This window comes from Anomalospiza imberbis, chromosome 19 (genome assembly GCF_031753505.1).
Source record: "Anomalospiza imberbis isolate Cuckoo-Finch-1a 21T00152 chromosome 19, ASM3175350v1, whole genome shotgun sequence".
Taxonomy (NCBI): domain Eukaryota; kingdom Metazoa; phylum Chordata; class Aves; order Passeriformes; family Viduidae; genus Anomalospiza; species Anomalospiza imberbis.
In genome coordinates this window covers 2,633,237-2,654,980 of record NC_089699.1, presented here as the reverse complement: position 1 = coordinate 2,654,980, position 21,744 = coordinate 2,633,237, and the positions used below count along the sequence as shown (strand labels likewise).

Sequence of the window (21,744 nt, the reverse complement as noted above, 5' to 3'; positions counted from 1 at the left end):
GAAAAAAAGTTATTTTGAAGGTGTTTCTCAAATTATTGGACAGATTTTAAGGCTGTGGTCATCACCTGCTGTATTTCTTTTCACATGAGAGCTACCCTTGTAATTGAGCTTCTTGGAGCTTGGGGTTTTCTGGGTTTTGTTTTCATTTTCTAGGTACTGTAATCCTAGGTTCAATCATGAGGCATCAGCTGCTAAGAAAGCCACAGCTGGAATTTACCAGTATAATTGTTCCTGTGTCTGCTGGTTTAAGATTGCTTAGTTCTCTTCTTGTCAAGTGTAAATCAAAAGCTTTCCAGGTTAATAGTTCTGGTGAACTACTTCAGCTGTTGATCCATTTGCCGACTTGCCGCAACTGATCTCTTTCACTTGTTCTTTCTCCAGCCATAGATTTGCCATTTAAAACTCTTCCTGTTCCAAGTGGCCAGAACCAAATGCTACATGAAATGCCTGACTGTGGTCTCTAGTACATAGATTGGTGTAAGAATGGTGCAGCTGTCCAGCTGTTAGTACTGTTGGAGTGCTTAGATTGGTGTAGAAGTCGAAAGCAAACATTTGATTTTCCCTGTGAATTGTTTTGTTAATCCTCAGTTGACTTTTAAAAAATCACCATCAGTTCAAGTGACCCTTTGTTACCAGGGAAAATAAATACTGAGTGTTTTGGCCAGTATCAGTTGCAGGTGACAAGATTGCTGGTCTGTAGAGCTCTGTTATTCTTGGTAGAGAATGTGAGGCAAAAAAACTGAATGTTTGAACTTTCCTGCAACACTGAGTTGTTTTAAGTTTTTAGAGCTGTCAGTTCATCATTTTAAAAATGGTTCACTGTAAGTCTAGTTCAAAGCCAAAAGGTGCGTTCTCTTTTCTTGCTTATGGAATTTCCACCACACTTATTTAATCCTTTTTTTTTTCCCCAAGTTCAATCTGTTGCGGAGTCTTAAATGTATTTCAGTATTTCCCAGCTTTGTGTTCCATTACTCTGTGCTCATCAAGACTTCCCAAAAGTTTTTACTGAATTCCACGGTTTAATAATTGTAGGCAATTTTTAAGGTTTCCTTTAAACTGTAATTTATATCAAGTAGCATAGGTTTGTATTTGGGAGTGACAGCAAGCAGTTTGACATTTGTTGTGCAACTACTTTAATGATGGAGCCCTCGTTTTATTTCCTTTCTGAGGTGGAGTGGATGCAAATCCAACATTTTCCCAGACATGGAGAGAATCAGGAAGAGTCTGCTAATTCCTGCAGAATAATACTGAAGGTATCAAGCCTTTACAAAAGGTTTCAGGGTATTTCTGAAACTGAAATCCCAGGAAGGGGATTGAAATGCTTGTGGTTTGAGTTCTCTATTCAAGAGATGTTGAATAGAGGATTTCTGCCAGAGTCCTTAAGGAATAAGCAAATGCTACCTTTTTTTGGTTCTTTTTTAACTTCCCTTTTTTTTTTTGAGTAAAACTTTTTTCTTAAGTTTTGACTCTGCAGGTTTTTTCTTCATATGTGTTTTGTGTTTGTTACATTAAAGCACCAAAAACTGTGTAAACCAGTTAGAGCTCCACAAAAAAATGCACATTTTTTTTATATAAGTCTTTCTAATCAAGTTTCACTACTGCATCTTTTTAGCTTGCTGTTTACTCCCTTTTGTAGTTTTACCTACAAGATTTTAAGATAAATCAGCTAAGTCTGAATTAAATATTAAACACAGTTATAGCTTTACCTTTGTGTGCAATTTCAATATGTTTGAAACCACAATTGGCATAGTTTTGCCTTAGCTAACATATGTTTGAAACCACAATTGGCATAGTTTTGCCTTAGCTAACATTCAGGGCTTTAGAAGTAATTTTTTGCTAGTCTATCTTCAGCAAATTGATGAAGTCTATTGCCCTAGGAAGCTATAGTCAACCAGAGGACCATTTTTGTATTGTTACCTGACTCTATAAGTCTGATTTACTGTATGTGCTAATATATTATATTATATTCCTTTTGTTATAGATTGTCCTAATGGCAGATAAAGCAATAAAATGATTTAAATTCTTAAATGCAATCAGCCTCTTTTATTTTACTCCCTGCCCCTACATCGTGTTTTCCTTTGGCTTTTAGAGGATGTGTTATGAATGAGGCAGCAGAAAATAAGCAGCTTAATGGATTAACTTGGTGTAAACTCCAGAGGGGTGAGCTCAGGTCCTGGCTTCCCCCTGGAGCCTGGGGAGAGCTCAGCCTCCACGTGCCAGCCTGGGAATTCCTCTGCAGTTGGACCTGTGTCCTGTTGGGCTCCTGACAACTTTGATCTCTCCCAAGGTGTTAATTCCCAGCCCAGCCATGATTTTTGGAGCTCAGGAATTTTTCTAAGTTGGCTGCTCCCATCTCTGCAACCCCTTAATGAGCATGTGATGGATAATCATGAATAAGTTGTGGTGGGAAATGGAAAAGGGGGATTTTCAGCTGTGATGAAGTAGGAGAACAATTTGAAGAGTGACCTGAAGCAGCTCAGACTTGGATGTGTTTTACATCCAGCTCCAAGAAAGCTGAGTCACCCAGCTTTGAAGGTCCAGTAAAAATGTATCTGTCATGTAAAGGAGAATAAAAGAGCCTTGTTAGTGTACCAGCCATTTAAATATCTGTGAATTAGTTTCCTTCACCTGCCCTCCATTTCCCAATCCCCTCACTGAAAAAGCCAGGCTGAAAACAGAACTTTTATTACCTAAAATGAAACTTTAAACCCTCCACTTCCAGCCTTATAACTATAAATACACACTTCATAACTACAACTTAAATTTAAGCTTATCTTCTGTTGCCATGTGCTTCCTGTTGAAGCAGCTAACAGTCACCATTCCATGACAAAAGATGGGATGAATTCTGGGTTTGTCCTGTGTGGGGAGAGCACAAAAAGTCACCGGTAGAGGGAGATAAAACCTTGGGAATTCATTGTTCTGGACAGAAATAGCCAACAGAGCAAACGTGCTGAGAGGGAGTCAAATCCTCTTTATTTTCATCTGTTCTCTGCCCACAAGAGTAAAAATGTCTAAGTCCCAAGAGAAAAAAAGGTCAAGAATCTGCTTGAGACTGTTGTAAAGTTGGAAGTGCAAGGACTTGTCTGAACCACAATTTGGGAGAGACTAAAGGAGCCTGGAGCGGGGTTTTTGGTGGGTTTATGTGGGGTTTTTGTTCACCTTTGTGGCCTCAGAGTACTGGAGGAATTTCTTCACTAAGAAACACTCCAAACTTCCTGAAACACACAAATGGGCACCTGTAGGACACGCTCAGATCAGAACTGCACCTCTCCCGTGGCTTTGCAGGTTGGAGCCAGGTGCATTATCAGATTATTGTGGAGTTAAATGAAGCACCAGCACAACCCCTTGTGACAAACAGCTGTGGCCAAATGAGCTTTGCTCCTTCCTTGCACCATCCAGGCATTGTTGGTGTCACTGAGCTCCCTTTAGGTCAGGCAAAATTCCAGCCCGTGGGACAATGAGCTGGTGGTGGTGCAGCAGGTGGTGCAGATCCTGTTAAGATGCTGCCTGGCAGCTTTTGTGGAGGGATTTGGGGATCCTCTGGAAGGTCTGCAGTGCTGTAGGTGGGTTTTGTTTAACTTAAAGGTTAGTTTAGAACGAGTTTCTGGTGGATTGGTTATGGTGTGCGTTTTTTTGTTGGCTTTCCTTTCCCCCTAAAGGATGATAAATTATCAACAGAGTTCTCAACTACTTTACCCAGGCTGCCAAAAGGCTCAGTGTAATAATTCCTAAGAGTTAAAGGAAAAAGCTATTAAAGAGACCTTCACTAATCCAGTTATTCTTAAACCTTGTTGTTGGGAGGTGAAGGGTCAACTGGGAACTGAAATACCCACAAAAACTCCCTCCCCATGCTATTTTTTGGTCCCCAGTTTCTGTTGCATCTCCTCAAAATGCACAGTCCTGGAGAGGGGGGGGGGAGAGACTGGGATACCATTTGTATTTTCCAGTTAATTATGACAACCTAAATGATTTAAAAAGCTATGAGGAGAAAATGATTTTAAAAGCTATGAGGAGATGACCTGAGATAGATTCCCCTCACTTTGACAAAATGTTTTCCCCAGAAATGGGTGCGTTCTTGAATTGTAAATACAGTCCTGTGTCTCAGAGTGGTTTGATTTTCAGGATGTTTTTTTTTTAGTTTGTGTTTTTCCCTTGGGGTCTAAGGCAACACAGACCTGCCTGTGTTCTATATCCAAACGGGCTCTTCAGGCAGGTCAGAGAAGTGGTTTTAGTGCCCTGGGAGGCTTTGTGAGACGTGCACAGGTCAGTGTGGGCTGCGGTTTCACTGCTCCTGACAGTGAACATGTGTAGGTGCCTTAAGTCTTAAGGTCTGTCTCAGCCAAGCCTAAAACTCAAACTATTGTTTCATGTCCTTGCTTGCTGTACTATTGTACCTTTTCTACTTTCAGACTCTGCAGCTGCAGCTAGCTCTGAGTTCTTTTGCTCTTTCTGTTTCTGAGCCCTGCTGTCACAGCTTTCTGAAAGTCTTCTTACCTTTACTGTGCTTCTCACAATGCCCTCTGGCCTGACCAAGCTGGACCAATGCTCTGTCTTGTGCCAGGGGCAGGTATTTCTCAAATATACACTCCTGACCACCGAACAAAGACTTACTGAGAGGAAAATGCTCTTGGCATCTCTTTATTCAGCCCTCACCCTCGGGTCAAGTTCGTGTCCTTCTCTAGCAAGACCAAGCCCCTGTGGAGGTTGAGCAAACCAAGGTCAGGTGTTCCCTCAGCCTCTCAAGGGCACGGCCAACTCCAGATCTGGAGATCACAGCTTTTTCAGACCAGAGCTGTGTTTGGGGTGTAAAGATCTGCTGCAGCCACAGCAGCACTGGCCGAGCAGAGGAGCTCTGCTTAAACACCAGCAGAGGAGCCCGGTGTGATTCTTGATCTTCTGACATTTCCCCTCCGAGTCTCTGCGAGTGTTTGTAGGTGGAAATGAGCAGTTGCTGGAGCTGCCACTTGCCTGGCAGGGTTCTCCCTGGCTCTGAGCCCTGTCTAAGTGTCCAGCTTGGCTCTGTGCGCCGCAGGGCTCTGGGGCTGCGCGGTGTCGTTGGCCACCACCGTGGCCTCTCCAAAGGTGTCGATGCACTTCCCCACGGCGTCCAGGATGAGCTGTAGCCGCCTGTCCAGGGCCAGGAGATGGGGCTCGGTGAGCACAGGGGCCAGGGGGTCCTGCAGCAGGGATTCCCTCATCACGGCGCTGAGCCGGTACTCGGGCTCCGCCAGGAGCTGCAGGCGCAGCAACGTCGTTCTCTTTATTCTGGAAAAAAAACCACATCAACAATTTAATGCCTCCCAGCAAGAGCAGCTGAGCTCCTTGACAGCAGGAGGGCAGAGATGGGTGAAGGAATTTAAATTTAATAGGTATAATTCTATTCTAATTGTAGTCTATAATTTTGGAAGGTAATGACATTATTTTTGCAGAAAGCTCTACTTCTCCCTTTGTTTTTCCAGAGTGTTTGCACTGCAAATTTCTGTCAGCAGAGAGAAAAAACATGACTGAAGTTCTCAGTAGTGAGTGAGTCAGAGATGACCCAGTTCCCCAGGTTCCTGCAGGGTGGTGACATCTCCCCAAGGATGACATTTATGAGATGGGAGCAGAGGGGGAGTTAAATGAAAAGACATCAATGAGAAAATATCTTCTGTCAAAACTCTGAGCAAAAAGAGGGGATATTTCCTGGAACTGATGTAACTGTGACTTTTCACCGTAGGGGGTACTGAGATTCAAATGTGATTTGCTTTGACAGAAAATGGGATGAAAACCTGCAATCTTGGAATGCTTCTGGGCATGAAATGAAGTGTTCTGAAATCATTTGTTTAATTCTCAGCAGAAATGTGTTGACTTCAGCATGCATAATACTGAAATGAATCAGTGGCTGTGGTTATTGCCCTTTGAATCTTGGAAACAAAGGGGTCCATGTTTATGGAACCATTTGGATTCAGCCCAGTAAGAATTTTCAGGTGGAAAAAGGTGAAGTCAAATCCATTTTGGATTTGTAGTCTGAATTTGTATTTGTAGGCTGTTGTTTATCCAGGGCATCCATTGGGAATGTTGATCTGGATCTCTGCAGCTCTAGCAGGCCATGTGCTGTTTGGGAAAGGCTGTTCCAGGTGCTGGGGACAATCACTAAAGTTGGAAAGGACCTTTAGGATCATCAAGTCCAGCTGCTGTCCCAGCACCATCAAACCACGTCCCCAGGTGCCACATCCACACATCATTTGAAGAATTCTAGGGATGGTGACTGCATGATTTCCCTTGGGCAGCCTGTGCCAGTGTTTTACTACCCTACTAGTATGTTTTACTACCCTTTCCAGGAATATATTTTCCTAATATCCAATCTAAATCAGGAGCGCGTGTTAAGTGTGTGTGGGCAGTGTGCCTGTGGCACAAGGGAAGGAGGATGCTGCTGCCACAGGGCCAGGCATCACCTTCCCGCATTAATATTCCTGAAAAACCAAAAATAATCAATTGATCGAGGGTGAGGGCTGACAAGGAAGCTTTAAACCCCAGCTGTGAGCTGCTGCTGCCGCTGCCAGGGGAGGCTGTGCCCAGAGCAGATGTGAACGAGTATCTGTGCGCTGTCCTTCGAGGCAGGGCCGGCCTGGGAGCTGCTGTGGGTAAACACCAGCTGTGTTTGCTCTGGTCCCAGCAGTGCTTGGAGGTGGAGAGCGGGCTGGTGTGACCCGTGGGGAGCAGCTGATGGAGTGCTGGAACAGTCACACAACAAACAAACAGAGCACAGAGAGGGCTCAGATGGAAACGCTGCCGCCAGCCCCGCCGCGCTCCCACGCGGGAGCGTGGAGCTGGACTGGTGAACTGGGCTGGACCGCTGAACCTTTCACCCCGAGCCTTCCAGGGACTTCAGCAGCCTGACTGGGGCTGCTTCCAGGCCTGGCTGTGCCTCCAGGAGGGTTTTGATGCTTTCAGGGAAAGGACCGTGTCATGGCATGGCTGTATTTGTGCCACTCGTTGTCTGGGAGAGGAGACCTGCAGGCTTCAACGTGTGGGACAGGCTGGGAGCTGGGAGAGGCACGTAAAACAGACTCAAATCTGCTGGAAGCCAGGCTTGGAGCAGAACTCAGCTGGGAATGAGGTGGATGTGTTTAACAGCCTGCTCTCAGCGTCCCTGTGCTCCCAGCACTCCCAGCTGGAGGAGCTTTCCTGCTCACATGGTCAGCTCGGTGTCGGAGCAAGGAGGTGATTCGGTGGGCTGGGTCCAGGTTGTTGGTCAGGGCAGGCTGAAATTTGTGGCCTCTGTGTGCTTACTCAAGGAAAACCTCTTCCCTTCCTTCCCAAGTGGTTTTAGATGCTCTCCCACTCCAAATGGATCAGCTCTTGTGGGAAATGAGGGTTCGTGTGTCTCCCTCAGGCAGCACGAGTTGTTTTTATGCTGTTCCTGGCCCTTGTTTGTCTATGACAGGGTGTTCAGTTCCTCTTACTGCTGCCTTTTACAAGAATGAAATTAAGAGGAGTTTCTGGGAGGTGGATCTGGAAGAATAGGAATGATGTGACCTGTGGATATTATGGTATGAAGGTCAAATTAAAAGGCAGAGTTAATTTCAAACTGCACAAAATTTCAAGAGAAGGATTCCCTGCGAGCCTGCAAGTAGAAATGAAAAGACTTGATGAGTGCAAATAACAGTTCTTGAAATTAAAGGTGTGTGGGGAGAGTGCAGTTACCACCCGGAGGGGGAGGAGAAGCAGGTAGAGTGAGGAAAAAGGCTCCACATCTCCTGAAGACAAACCCTAGGAAAGAGCAGCTGCTTCTGCCTCTTAAATCTAACCTGCAGCTGCTGATTCATGTGAATTAATGAAGAGGGAACCTTCATTATGAGCTTTCCTTCATGCCACGAGAAGAGGAAGCTTGATTAAGTGCATCAAGTTCCACCAGGGTTATGGATGGAGATTTCTGTGCCTCCTGAGAGCACCTCGTGCTGGATGGGCTGGGAAAGGCTGTTAGAACTTTCTGGAAGGGTTTGATCCATTGGACAGCGTCTCCTGGTCTGCCAGTGGATGTTTTTCCACTCGTGATTCTGCTCCAGCATCCAGCCCACCCCTCGGCTGGGATTAGCAGGGTCCTCCTTGAGCTGCTGGAGGGAGCCAGGCCTGGGTGACCTCCCCAGTGAGAGCAGGAACTCGGACATTCCTGGGAAGGAAGCTGCAGCTGGAACTTACACACAGCACTGGGACAGCGGGGCCAGGATGGAGATTTCATCGTGGGAATGCCGCCCAAACCTGGGGGGTGAAGCAGAGTTCAGAGCCTGCCCTCCTCCTCCTCGCCCCTCCCGAGCTCCTGCCGGTGCCTCACCCTCTGGCGTTGTCCAGGTGCAGGAGGAAGCCGTCGTCCCCAAACTTGGTGAACATCTCATAGTGGTGCCGGTCCATGTTCCCTGCAAAGGCCACGCAGAGGGACAGAGTTTGCCTTGCAGGGAATTTTCTAAATCATCCCAAGCTTTCTTTCAGATCTGCATGGAGAGTTTGTTGCCATGCTGGAAGTGCCCAAGGTGCTGCTGTCCCCTTGTTGGGGTGAGCCTGGGGGCTCCCCTGTGCCCCCACATTGGAGAGGCTGTGGGGAGACAGCAGCTCCTCTAAAGTGTCTGCAGGGGGAGGGAAAGGAAAAGGAAAGGGAAGCAAGGAAAGGGAAAAGAAGGAAGGAAAGGGAAGGGGAGGAAAGAAAGGAGAAGGAAGGGAAGGGAAGGAAGGAAAGGGAAAAGGAGAAAGGAAAGGGAGGAAAGAAAGGAGAAAGGAAAGGGAGGAAAGAAAGGAAAGGGAGGAAAGAAAGGAGAGGGAAGGGAAGGGAAGGGAAGGGAAGGGAAGGGAAGGGAAGGGAAGGGAAGGGAAGGGAAGGGAAGGGAAGGGAAGGGAAGGGAAGGGAAGGGAAGGGAAGGGAAGGGAAGGGAAGGGAAGGGAAGGGAAGGGAAGGGAAGGGAAGGGAAGGGAAGGGAAGGGAGGAAGGTTCTTTCCCTCCATCATTGCCTGTTAGGAAGTCGAATATGGCCATGTCCACGATGTTGAGCAGCCGGTTGCTGTTGCTGTAGGGGTAGATCTCCCTCACTGTGTTGCAGTAGAGTGGATTCACTTCCCACCTGCAGGAGATGGAGAAAAGGAGACATCCTCAGCTGCTTCCGCCATGTCCCAAAAATACCCCAAAACCTATCTTCCATGTGAAGATGTACAAGATGAGGAAATAAATCTCCCCTTGTGCATGCAGGAATCTGGAATTGAAACACAGCCAATGCCCAGGCTTTAAGGGTTATTACACTAATTATTACACTAATTATTACACTAATTAGGGGTTCCCTGAACCTTGGCCTGGGTTATTTCTGCAGCTCTGTCCGTGTGTCCCTGCCCTGCAGTGCAGAAATGGGAAGCAGCCTCATTTACCCACTTACTCCTCTTTTCCATCGAAGGAGTAGGAGCGGATCCAGGGGTTGGGGATGGAGAGCCGCGGGGCCAGGTTGAGGGAGGGCAGGAAGGCAGAGAGGGAGCCTTCCAGGAGGTGGGGGTTCCCACACACGGCGTACTCCGTCTTGCACATGTACGGGCACTTGGCGAAGAAGCAGACGTTGCTGGCTGGGAGGAGGGCAGAAAACAGGGAAAAGGGGCTGTGATCTCCAGGAGGGTGCAGAAAACAGGGAAAAGGGGCTGTGATCTCCAGGAGGGTGCAGAAAACAGGGAAAAGGGGCTGTGATCTCCAGGAGGGTGCAGAAAACAGGGAAAGGGGGCTGTGATCTCCAGGAGGGTGCAGAAAACAGGGAAAAGGGGCTGTGATCTCCAGGAGGGTGCAGAAAACAGGGAAAAGGGGCTGTGATCTCCAGGAGGGTGCAAGGCTGAGCCCTTCCCCACCGTGGGACAGTGATTATTTCTTGTGGCAGGGATGGAGTGAGGGGGAGCAGATGGGAGGAGTCCCAAGGGGCTGCAGATGAGTGCAGAGCAGTTTAAATTTGATGTTGTTTCAATGGAAACACTCTGGGGAAGCCAAGGAAAAAAAAGGTAAAACCCAAAGCATGGCATGGATGAAAACCTGCCAAATCACAGATTTGGGTCCTAAGGGAAAGGTTAAGAAAAAAGACCAAATGAGTAGATCTGGTAGATGATTCCAGGATCTGTAACCATGTCTTTGTGCACGTTTAACCCAAGGATTTCATTTCTGCACCACGGCACGAGTCCTGCAGCCCCTTTTCCTGCAGGCCCTGCCCTTCCTCCCACCGTGGACCACCACAGGTTTGGGTTAGGTGTGAAGGGATCTTAAAGACAATTGGGACCACAATTTGCCTCATCCCAAGTCAAGCCCTCGCCCACCTGGTGACACGAAGAAGACGCTCTGCAGGACCTCGTTCTTGGTGACCTCCAGGATCTCCTTGGTGACATTGATCAGCCTCCCCACCGTGGGTGGCACCCTCCGGAAATCCAGGATCCTGCACAGAGGGGACAGGGGGTGGTGCCAAGGGATGATTGGCACAGTGGGTGGCAGGTGCCGCCCTCGCCCCTTCCATCAGTGAACCAGGAGCCTTTGCATTGCTGCACCCAGACTCTTTCCAGCAAAAAAACACTCTGGGCCAAAATGTGGCTCTGTTTGGATTTTGGTATTTTAATAGCTGCCATCTGGAACAATCTGGATGTTCTCCAGCATTCCTGTCCCTTTCCCTAACATTGCCTTGGTTTCTCCCACTCCTTTGCACACAGACAGGGTCCTCCAAAGGCCAAAGCAGCCCTTCAGGCCTTTCTACAATGTTGGTTTGACCCGGGGCAAAGACGTTGATCCTGGTACAACGTGGCTGAGGAGGCACCCCCTCCTCCAGAGGCACTCATGCCCAGCTAATTCCTCAAAAATACTCTTAAAAACCTCAGGGCCTGGGGCAGGAAAGCATTCCTGGCAGTCAATGGGAAGCTGCTGCTGATTGCTGAGTCAGTAACACGGGGAGAACTGGCTAATGCTCAGCTTGGCTCCTTGGGTAATGGCCCCTGCTCCTGGGAATTGGGCACAGAACAGCATTTAGCCTGTTACTTATTGAGCAACGTTCAGAGAGAAAAAAATATTTGCTTTTATCCAGCATCTTTCAGCTCTAAAAACCACAAAGCACTTCACAAAAGCAGTCTGGCCTCATTTTTGTGGCAGTGGAACTGCAGGGGTGAGGTGGTGGTGGCTGAGTGAAGCAGAGTCACTGTGAGGATGCTGGGGCAGAACTGGGAAAGGAATTCAGCTCCCTTTGTTCCCTTTCAGAGTCTGAGCTACAAGACTTAATTTAGTCCTGCTTATTCTATGGAAACTGGATATCCCCACCCAGCCTGACCATCAGAGATCACCTTCCCCTGGTGTTCAGAGGAGAGAAAGGCTGCTGCCCTCATCTTCTGAGAAGAGTAATTTTGATTTTATTAAACACACACCCTGCTGGGAAGGGGTGCCAGGTTAACTGCTCATTATCTGAGGGCTCAAAACTGCATTGCTGCAGTTTATCAACCCAAAGCACACCTTGACTGCTGATTGAGTGTGTGCCTCCCTCACCAGGAGGGCACCCAGGCTGTGCCCAGATGTGCACACCCTGTGTGCTGGCTGCGCTTGGATGCAGGGGAGGGACAATGTGTGACAGCCAGGTGAGAATCTGACCCGTTCCAGCCTAAACTGCATCTGTTCTCATGCACTGGCCAAGGCAAAGCTGACTCTGGGGTGTCAGATGAGAGCCAGGAGGATCTCCTGGAGGACTCCCTTCCCTTCCCTTCCCTTCCCTTCCCTTCCCTTCCCTTCCCTTCCCTTCCCTTCCCTTCCCTTCCCTTCCCTTCCCTTCCCTTCCCTTCCCTTCCCTTCCCTTCCCTTCCCTTCCCTTCCCTTCCCTTCCCTTCCCTTCCCTTCCCTTCCCTTCCCTTCCCTTCCCTTCCGCTCCCGTGGCCAGAGGAGCAGCAGAGGCAGCAGCAGGAGGAGGCAGGGCTGGCCCAGCCCTACCTGTCCAGGTGGAAGGCAGCGATCTCTGCGTTGTGCCGCTGGAAGTCCACGAAGTAGAAGAAGTCCTCGGGAGTCTCCTCCTCGCGTTTCTGCCTGGGAGAACGCGGGGGGTGAGCCTAACCAAGCTGGACACTGGTGGCACAAGGACAGTGCACCCAGGGACAGCCGCTGTGTGGCCACCCTGGGCACAGGGTCAGAGCCAAAGGGCTCAGTGCCCGGCTGGAGCCACCACCCACCGCGCCAGGCAGCAGCACTTGCACCCTGGTGCTGCCAGCTGGCTGAGGGAGGCAGAAGAGCCGGCTGGGGGCTTCAAATCTGCTTGAGCAAGAGCTTAGACCCCCTTAGGAGAAAGGTTCAGGTGGTGTTTGTCGCATCCCCCTGGGGGCAGAGGAGGGCTCAGGTCTGATGCTCTCCTATCCCTGAGGTGGGAATTCCATTTAATTCCATTCTCTGGCTGTCACACAGTGCCCCAGTAGGTACAGCATGGGAATTTGGTGCTCTGCCTTAACTCCTGGGAAATGGGGTGTTAACTCCTGGGAAATGGGGTGTTAACTTCTGAGAAAGGGGCTGTTAACTTCTGAGAAAGGGGCTGTTAACTCCTGGGAAATTGGATGATAACTCCTGGGAAACAGGTGTTAACTCCTCGAAATGGGGCGTTAACTCCTGGAAAGGGGGGGTTAACTCCTGGGAAATGGGATGATAACTCCTGGGAAATGGGGTGTTAACTTTTGGGAAATGGGGCGTTAACACCTGGGAAATGGGATGATAACTCCTGGAAATGGGATGATAACTCCTGGGAATAAGGGTGTTAACTCCTTTTGGAGTTCCTGGGAAACGGGGTGTTAACTCCTGGGAATGGGGACAGGACACAGGAAATCCCTCCTGGCTCTGCAGGGCATGGATGCTTTCCTTCCCCTGCAGGACCTGGTGGGCACTGGGCAGAGGTGGATGGAAACCCACGGGAGAGGAGCTGGCTCCCTTCCGGGGGAGGATATTATCCCAGTCCACATGCTGCCAGCTGCTCTGCTCACACAGGGACAGTAAAGTGAGAGGGAATAGATGTGAAGAGTCCCAAGGGGCTGCAAATAAGTGCAGAAGCAATTTAAACCCCTGTTTGATGGCTGTTTCCTGGAAAAACTCTGGGGAATCCACGGAAAACCCCAAAGTCTGCTGGGAAGAGCAGTCCCTCATGGCAAAGATCTCAGGAGAACAAGTGTCCCAAGGTCCTTCTCCACCTGGCACCCATGAACGGAGAAATTTCCAACATCAACAGCGGTGTGGGAATGCTGGTGTTTATGCACGTGTGCTCCTGGGATGGGGTGAGCAGCCAAGAATAATGAAAAATAATGGAACCTTTTCAGCTGCCCAGGTGGTCAGGGCAGGAGAGGGAAGGTGTGGCTGTGCAGTGGCTGTCCGTGCCAAGGAAGGTGCCAGCCCGCCCTGCAGGGGCTCAGGGGGGCTCTGCTGGCCTTACCTCATGGGCTTGAACATGGCTTTCCCAAAATCCTGGAACCTGAGGACCAGCTTCAGGTGCACACCGCTGGGCTTCACGACTTGGGGAGGAAAAGGGGTGTTAACTCCTGGAAATGGGGATGTTAACTCTTGGAAATAGGGTATTAACTCCTGGGAAATGGGGTGTTAACTCCTGAGAATGGAGATGTTAACTCCTGGAAAGGGGGTGCTAACTCCTGGGAAATGGGGTGTTAACTCCTGGAAATGGGGTGTTAACTCCTGGAAATAGGGTATTAACTCCTGGGAAATGGGGTGTTAACTCCTTGAAATGGGGATGTTAACTCTTGGAAATAGGGTATTAACTCCTGGGAAATGGGGTGTTAACTCCTGGAAATGGGGTGTTAACTCCTGGAAATAGGGTATTAACTCCTGGGAAATGGGGTGTTAACTCCTGGGAAATGGGGATATTAACTCCTGGGAATGGGTGTTAACTCCTGGGAATGGGTGCTAACTCCTGGGAAATGGGGTGTTAACTCCTGGGAATGGGTGCTAACTCCTGGGAAATTGGGTGTTAACACCTGGGAAATGGGATGATAACTCCTGGAAAGGGGGTGTTAACTCCTGGAAATGGAGATGTTAACTCCTGGAAAGGGGGTATTAACTCCTGGGAAATTGGGTGTTAACTCCTGGAAAGGGGGTGCTAACTCCTGGGAAATTGGGTGTTAACTTCCTGGAAAGTGGGGGTTATCTCCTGGGAAATGGGGTGTTATCTCCTGGAAAGGGGGTGTTAACTCCTGGGAAACGGGATGATAACTCCTGGGGAATGGGACGTTGACTCCTGGGAATGGGTGTTAACTCCTGGGAAATGGGGCGTTAACTCCTGGAAAGGGGGTGTTAACTCCTGGGAATGGGGCGTTAACTGCCTGGAAACACCCCAGTTACACCCCCAGCACAACCCGGCTTTCCAACCCCGTGAGTGCATCCCGTCACTCCTCCCAGCTACTCCCTTCTCTCTATTTCCATTTATTTTCCTCTCCGTTTGTGCCATAGAGAAGATTTCCCTCCAGCCCCTCTGTTACATCCCCCTGGGGACTTTTTCCTCCCTCCCGAGTAGAAACCAGTGCTGTACTGGTGTCCTGACACCCACAGCGAACAGACTGCTCATGGAAGTGGTGGAATTATCACCCCTGGGTGTTAAAAAAAGCGTGGACGCGGCCCTTGGGTTGGACTCCATCATTTTAGAGGGCTTTTCCAACTGAAATAATTTTATGCTCCATGATGCCAGCCTCTGCTGGGCTGGTGGGGGTTACTGGGAGGGAGCAGAGCCTGGCTTGGCATTTCCCTGGCCGAGGTGAGCATGGAGCAGTTGGGCACGGGGCCAGCCCTGGGGATGCCACACTCACCCTGGCTGCAGTCACAGGCTCCCAGCAGCGCCTTCTCATCCTGGCTGTAGTCTGCAAGGGCAGGAGGAGCGGTGAGACCCCGCCGGGCTCCATCTCTGGCTGCCGACCCCTCGCAGGCTCCACGGAGGGAGCTGCCCCCTTCCCCAGCCCCTGTGCGCTCACCGGCGCTGATGGTGGGCAGCTCCCGCATGTCCCGGAGCAGCCTGGTGACGGCGGGGCTGGAGCGGGGGTAGAGCCCGTCCCGGCTGATGCCCAGGTGGAACTGCAGCCAGCTGGCCTCGGGCCGCAGCGGCAGCGGGGCCGCCGGCGAGGTCAGGTTCAGCTCCTGCCGGTAAAGCTTGTGTCTCCTGCAAGAGAGATGTCCTGCGGATGAGGATGAGCCACGGCGTGGAAAACCTCCTTCTCCGAGCCTGGAGGGTGCCAGGAGCAGAGCAAGGGGTGGGTAAGGGGAAACTGAGGCAGGGGGAGATGGCTGGGATGGTCAGACTCTCTGACCATCTCTGAGAGTTTTTTCCCTGAAGCTGGGGGGGGGGGAGGAAATCACTAAAAGCTACAAGTTGCCTCTGTGACCAAATTCACAGTGAGCAGGGATGCTACGAGGTCATGTGGCAGCATCCTGCCCATGAGCTCTAAAAATCAAGGTTCAACCCCACCCTTTTTTGGGAAGAGGAGCTGAAGGAGCCTCCCAAGTTGGGTAATAACCCAAAAGCAACTCCCCACTCGATCAGCATTTTCATGGAGACCTCCAAGGCTGGGACTGTGGAACTGAAAGGTCACTATTGCAGCCAGCAGAGGACAGAGCTTTGGTTTCTCATTAACATTGTCCAGCCCATGTACAGAGCAGCCAGTCCTGATAAAGGGAAAATGAAGTTCAGTTTACGCTGAAAGTGCCAGGATCCATCCATGAAAGCAAACAGGAGCTGGGGGCTGATAAGGAGTAGGACATTAACCAAGGCTGGGATGGAGTGGCTGCACAGGGGAAGTGCCACATGCCTGGCCAGACTCCATCCAGAGCCTGAGCAATGAGGTCTGACCGTGCCCCGAGGCATTTATCAGCCAAGGAATGGCACTGGGGGCAGGAAAGGGCTCCTGGCTGCTGGTGGTTTCTTTATTTCCCTGCTCAGCCCAGCAGCTGGGTTTGGTTGGGATTTTTTGACCACCCTTCTCCATCCAAGCAGGCTGAGCAGTGTGGTTAATCCGGCTGTGAGCAGGGGATGAACCCTCCCAGAGGTGTTCCAGTGATGTAGGAAATGAATTTGTAGAAAATTCTTAAAGTTTGATAGAAAGTCTACATAGTATGTATGTGTATGTAAACCTTGAGACAAGAAATGTTGACTTAGAAATATTATGGAATAAGACAGATATTATTGAGAGAAAAATAGAGCTAAATAGAAGTTTTAAAGGATAGCCTTGCAAATGAAAGTAGATAGTTTAGAAAAATAGAAGTATGAAAGACACATTGTAGTAAGACTTATGAAGAGTAATTTTAGATGATTAGCTTTAAAACATTTATAACATAGTGCATCAATACTATCCTTTGAAACTTGTTTTTAGTTCTATTTTTCTCTCAATAATGTCGTATTCCACAGTATTTCTAAGACAGCATTTCTTATCTCAAGGTTTACATACACATACATGCTATGTGAGCCTTCGGTCAGGCTTTGAGAATTTTCCACAAATTCATTTCCTACAGAGTGGTGTGCTGGGAGACCTCTAGGAGCTGGAGAGACAGGTTGGATGTGCAGCTCGTGGGAGCCTGTTCCCCCTCCCAGTTTGTTTGTCTTTCCATTGGACTGGGTCAGCCACAGCATGAAATCCACGTGTGCATGGTCAGAGGGAGCTGGAGCACTTCCCTCCCTGACCAGCTCTTTGCTCAGGAGGCAGAAAATTCCCTGGGCATAAGGAAGTGCCCCTGGAATGCCAACAGCTCCAGCAGAAGTGCCTTGACCCCCCCAGCCTGCTGCCTTTCCCCTGGATAAGTGAGGCGCAGCCTTAATGAGTTGTGAGGCATTAATAAGGCCTTAATTAATAAATGAGGTATTAACCCTGCCACAGCCAGGGACGACAAACCCCAGCCCCGTGGACAGGAATGAATCAGGATTTTTCCCTAGGGAAGCTGCCCAAATATTTTACCATATTTGCTCTCCTGCCTGCCATACACACAGGCTGTTCCCCCGGGGTGGCAGCAAGCAAGGGATTACCAAGGGGGAAAAAAATGCAGTGGTTATGCAAGGGGAGGCAGATCCCAGCTTTGCATCCACATGGTCCCTGCCCAGGCTGAGCCAGTCCCTTCCCAGCCTTTCAACCCAAAATACAGCTTTCTGTGCCTCCCCGCTTCCTTCAGGATTCCTGAAATATTTCCCTGGAAAAAACCAGATCTCTGCAAAAGGCATAATGACATAAAAACAGGGTTCATGTCTACCCTGCTATAAATAGCCCTGGGGTTGCCCTGGCTTTCAGCTCTCTGCTGGGCTGGGAGGGAGGCACAGCGTGGGGTGACACAGCTCAGGCCACCAGCCTCCTGAGTTTGGGATTTTGAAGCTGCTCTTTCAAGGATCAAAATAAGCTCTGGAGTTTTTAAGGGATTTTTTTGTTTGTTTGTTCTGAAGAGGTGTGGATGTTTTGTTGTTTTTCTGTTTCCTCCCTGCATCCCCATCAGTCTCTCCAGCTGGTTCTGCATCCTGCAATCAAACTGCTGGTCCTGACTGAAGTGCTGGGAGCAGGGCAGGGCTCTGCAGGGAGCACGGTGGATGAGGGCACGCTCTGGCCGTGGGTATCCCAACAGGACGTGTCCCTGTCCTGGGGCAGCTCCAGCTGGCAGAGCCCCTGTCCAGATGATGTCCATCTGGCTGCAGAAATGAAGGCAGACACGCCGTGCTGGAGGAACGGGGTTAAACTGCAGCTTGTTCCACTCAGGAGGAGCGTCCTGCTGCTCTGCCAACACCCACATCCACAGGTGATGGAGAAATGTGCTTCATCCTGTCATGCTGAGGAGAGGATGCCCGTGGACACTCAGCCCTGTGCCTGTGCTGCCTGTGCTGTGGAGCTGCTGTGGGCATTTTGCTCTTCAGTCCTCAGCAGCAGCAGCAGCTTGGTTGAACCCATGCAGTGGGAGAGAAAGCCATGGATTCCTGAGTCCCACGAGGACCCTGACCTGGCCACATCACATAGGATATGGGCTCTGCAGTGTTCCTGGTGAGGCAGAAATTGCTCCGTGCCCACAGCAAATGAACAATCTTATAAAATCCATCAGCTCTGGTGAGTGCCACCTGATTACACGTTCAATTTGCAGCACCGACGGTTGTTGGCAGGTTTTTGCAGGCGCAGTTGTGTCACCTCAGCCTGTGCTCTCTGGAGGTTTCACCCACTTATGAGCATCATATATTTTATTTCAGTGACTGAGGGATAATCAATACTCTGCCTTCCCTCCCTTCCTGGAGGTGCAAAGCGAAGTCAATCAAGGACAAATGGCATCACCGTGTTCCTCCCAGTCACACCACAGCCCAACCTTGGGCCATGGCTTCAGCACAAATTCCATGTTTTAACAGCATGGTGAATAAAACTGGAGAGTGCAGACTTCTCACTGCCCTGCAAGAGAGGCTGCAGCAAGCGCCCAAGGTTTCTGACGGTGCCATCAAGCCGTGAGCTGCTTTGGTTTAAATCCCCCATTCCCACCGGGATTTTGCAGGGGAAACATCCACCTTGGTACTCCAGTCCTGATGTCTTCAGAAGGCAGTGCTCAGCTCTGAGAAGATGCACCCAAGGTGGGTCTGTGGCACAGCCAGGGGTACTCAAACCCACCAGCCATGGATTTCAAGCGCTGTGACAAAGGATTCAACAGGATCCAGACTGACTGGAGACAGGGAAGAGCCTGGCAGGGGTGACCCTGGCTGAGCACCGAGGTGGTTCCAGACCCTGCTGCTGCTCAGGCCATGAAGGTCATTCTCTGTTCCTTCCATTATTGCTTCCCATCATCTCCTCCAGCAAATCTCACGTGGAACCAGCACTGGGTGAGTCCCACAGGAGCAGGAGGAACAGGCATGGAAGTGTAGAGAGCAGAAGCTTGGGAATCCTGCCTGTGCAGCTCAGCAACCACCACACAGGGGATGGGAGGAGTGGGGGCTGTTTCCATGCTGGAAACCAAACCTGGGCCGCAGGGAAGTGCCAGGACAGGGGTCCCTGGGGTGTCCCCAGGACATGCTGTCATCCCCTTGCAGGTGTCCTGTCCCACAGAGGGGACAGTGGGTGAGGTGATGCCATGAGCTCAGCAGGCTGGGAGCTCTGTGCTCTGTTGTAACCGAGTTTGTGCATGAGTAGAGAACTTCTGGGGGTGCAGGGAGCAGCTGTGGGGTGCTGTATGCTTCCAGCGTGGCCCCAGCCCTCGTGAAAGGGGGGTTAGATCAGGGATTCAAGGTACAAATAATCAGTGCCTGGAGCTGGCGCTGAGGGTCACTGTCCCCCCCAGGGCAGTGGCCACAGGGCAGGGACAGTCCCACCCTGTGGGGACTGCAGGGGAGGAGGGAGTTTCCTCCTTGCTGGGGCTGGGAGAGGCAGCAGGAAGAGAGCTCTGAGCTGGGGGTCCCTTTCTCTGGGGCTCTGGCAGTGGAGCAGGGTAGGAGACACCTCAGGAAGGAGCATTCCAGCAGAGCCCTCAGCCCAGCCCAGCCTGCCCAGACTGGGGGGGGAAAGCTGGACTGGGGATGCCAAGGGACACGCAAGGGACAGAAGTGCCCAGGAGAGCTGCCCACAGAGGGAGGGGTACATGAGAGGGGTTGTCCAGAGAGAGGGTGCCTGGGGGGTGCCCATACAGGGAGTGCCTGGCCAGAGTGGCCCAGGGGATGCCAGGGCAGGGGTACCCGTGCAGGGGTGCACTCATTGAGGGTGCCTGGGAAGGGGGTGCTCAAGAGATCCCAATACATGGGGCGTCCAAAAAAGGGGTGCCCAGGTGATGCCAGGGAAGGAGGTGACCATGCAGGGGGTGCCCAGGAGATGCCAGAGAAACGTGTCCCCATGCAAGGGGCACCCAGGAAAGGTGTATCCAGGAGATATCCGGGAAAGGGGTGGCCCATGCAGGAATGCTCAGAAAACACTCGGGAAGGGGGTGGCCAGGAGATGCCGGTGCAGTGGGTGCTCAAGAAATGGGTGCCCAGGAGATGCCCAGGAAGCGAGGGATCATGCAAGGGGTGCCCGGTAGGAGGGTGCCCAGAAGCTGCCGGCACAGGGATTGTCCGGGAAGGGAGTGCCCGGGAGATGCCCAGGAAGGGGGTGCCAGGGAAGGAGGTGCCCAGGAGATACCCGGCAATGGGATGCTGGAGAAAAAGGTGCCCAGGAGATACCCGGGAAGGGGGTGACAGGAAGGGAGTGCCCAGGAGATATTCGGGAAGGGGGTGCTGGAGAAGGAGGTGCCCAGGAGATATTCGGGAAGGGGGTGCCGGGAAGGGAGTGCCCAGGAGATGTCCGGGAAGGGAGGAGAGTGCCAGCAGACGCTGGTGCACGGCGTGCTCAAGAAAGACATGCCCAGGAAAGGGGTGCCGGGGAAGGAGGTGCGCAGGAGATGCCCAGGAAAGGGGTGCCGGGGAAGGAGGAGCGCAGGAGATGCCCAGGAAAGGGGTGCCGGGGAAGGAGGAGCGCAGGAGATGCCCAGGAAAGGGGTGTCGCGGCGATGCGCGGTGCCCAGGAGCCGCCCGCGCGGGGGATGCGCGGTGCCGAGCGCGGGGGTGCCGCGGCTGCGGGACGCACCTGTTCCAGCGAGCCGCCTTCCGCCGGTAGTAGCGCAGGGCTTCGCGGGCGCCCAGCAGCGGCTCGGCGGGGCCCGGCGGGGCGGCGCGGTACAGCGGGTGGGCGAAGAGGCGGCGCAGCGCGGGGGCGGCGCGGGGGGCGCGGGAGAGCGGCGGGCGCGGCGCGGGGGGCGCGGGGCAGGGGCAGCCCGGGGAGACCCTGCCCAGCTCCCGGCGCGCCCGCGGCCAGAGGTGGAAGTAGAGGTCGGCGGCCAGCAGCGCCCCGAGCAGCAGCAGCACGGCCGGGCGGTCCCGCCGCGGCCCCGGCATGGCCGGTGCGGGCTGCGGGCGGGGACGGGGACGGGGACGGGGACAGCGCCGGGCGCGCCGCCGGCGGCTCCCGGGGCAGGGCGCACGGGGGAGCTCGAGCGGCGGAGCCGGGGGGTGCGGGCACCTCGGGGCGGGGACCGGGCAGGGCGCTCGGGGCCCGGGGCGGGGGAGCGGGGGTGGGGGCACGGCAGCGTGGGAGCCTCCCCCGGACAGGGGCCCGGTGCCGGTGCCGGTCCCGGTGCCGGCGGGGACCGAGCCCAGCGGCCCCGGGCTCTGCCGCCCGCTCGCCCAGCGCAGCCCCCGCGCAGGTGGCGGGTCCCCCGCCCGCCCTCGTCGCCAGCTCCTTCGGGGGCTTCGTCCCCTCTCCCGAAAGCGGAAAGTCGGCGCGGGAGAGCTTTGGCAGCACCTGGAGGGGGGTGCTGGGGTGCCGGGGGGCTGTGTGGGAACGTGGCGGGGGTGCTCGAACCCCTCTGGTGCCTGCGGGCAGGGCCCGGGTGGGCTCTGTCCCCCCACAGCTGGGCTTGCAGCCCCTCCTGGGGCCGACAGATGGTTCAGAGGCCGCTTTTATTTTCTTAATTCCTAAAAAAAAAAAAAAAAAAAAAAAACCTGTAGTTGAGGAAACTCCTCCCTGCAGTTTGCTGGGAGCGGCTGGGCCGTGGCGATGAGCTTGGGCTGGGAGCATCGCGCCCGTCCTGGGGGGATGGAGAGCCCGGCTGCGAGCGGGGCGCGCAGCCCAGCAAGGGACAGGCGGGAGAGCCCCGGCCAAGGGCGGAGAAACTGGCGGAGCACCGCGGGAGCGTGACCAGACCGGGCTGGCTCCGGCGCTGTGCTGAAGGAAGAACAGAAAATAAACTGCAGGAAGAGGGAGAAGTCGGTTTTATTTTCAGCTGGCTGG

At 52.3% G+C, this 21,744-nt stretch overlaps 1 protein-coding gene across 1 annotated transcript; it reads right to left on the bottom strand.

Moving 5' to 3' along the window:
• Nucleotides 1-196: 196 nt before the first annotated feature.
• On the bottom strand, nt 197-20,889 carry FAM20A (FAM20A golgi associated secretory pathway pseudokinase). The gene is made up of 12 exons (XM_068210028.1): nt 20,542-20,889; nt 14,965-15,149; nt 14,803-14,853; nt 13,422-13,500; nt 11,948-12,040; nt 10,309-10,424; nt 9,399-9,579; nt 8,983-9,092; nt 8,315-8,396; nt 8,182-8,241; nt 1,800-5,265; nt 197-1,756 (listed from the first exon to the last, which is right to left on the bottom strand). The coding sequence occupies exons 1-11, from the start codon at nt 20,847-20,849 to the stop codon at nt 5,001-5,003; spliced, it is 1,530 nt and encodes a 509-aa protein (XP_068066129.1). The 5' UTR covers nt 20,850-20,889; the 3' UTR covers nt 197-1,756; nt 1,800-5,000.
• Nucleotides 20,890-21,744: the final 855 nt, after the last annotated feature.

Coding starts and splice junctions, on each gene's coding strand:
- FAM20A (XM_068210028.1), bottom strand. CDS start 20,849: ATGCCGGGGCCGCGGCGGGACCGCCCGGCCGTGCTGCTGCTGCTCGGG. Junction 12,041..13,421: donor GCCATGTTCAAGCCCATGAG/GTAAGGCCAGCA, acceptor GCGTTCTCCCAG/GCAGAAACGCGAGGAGGAGA. Junction 10,425..11,947: donor GCTGCCTTCCACCTGGACAG/GTAGGGCTGGGC, acceptor CCCTCTGTGCAG/GATCCTGGATTTCCGGAGGG.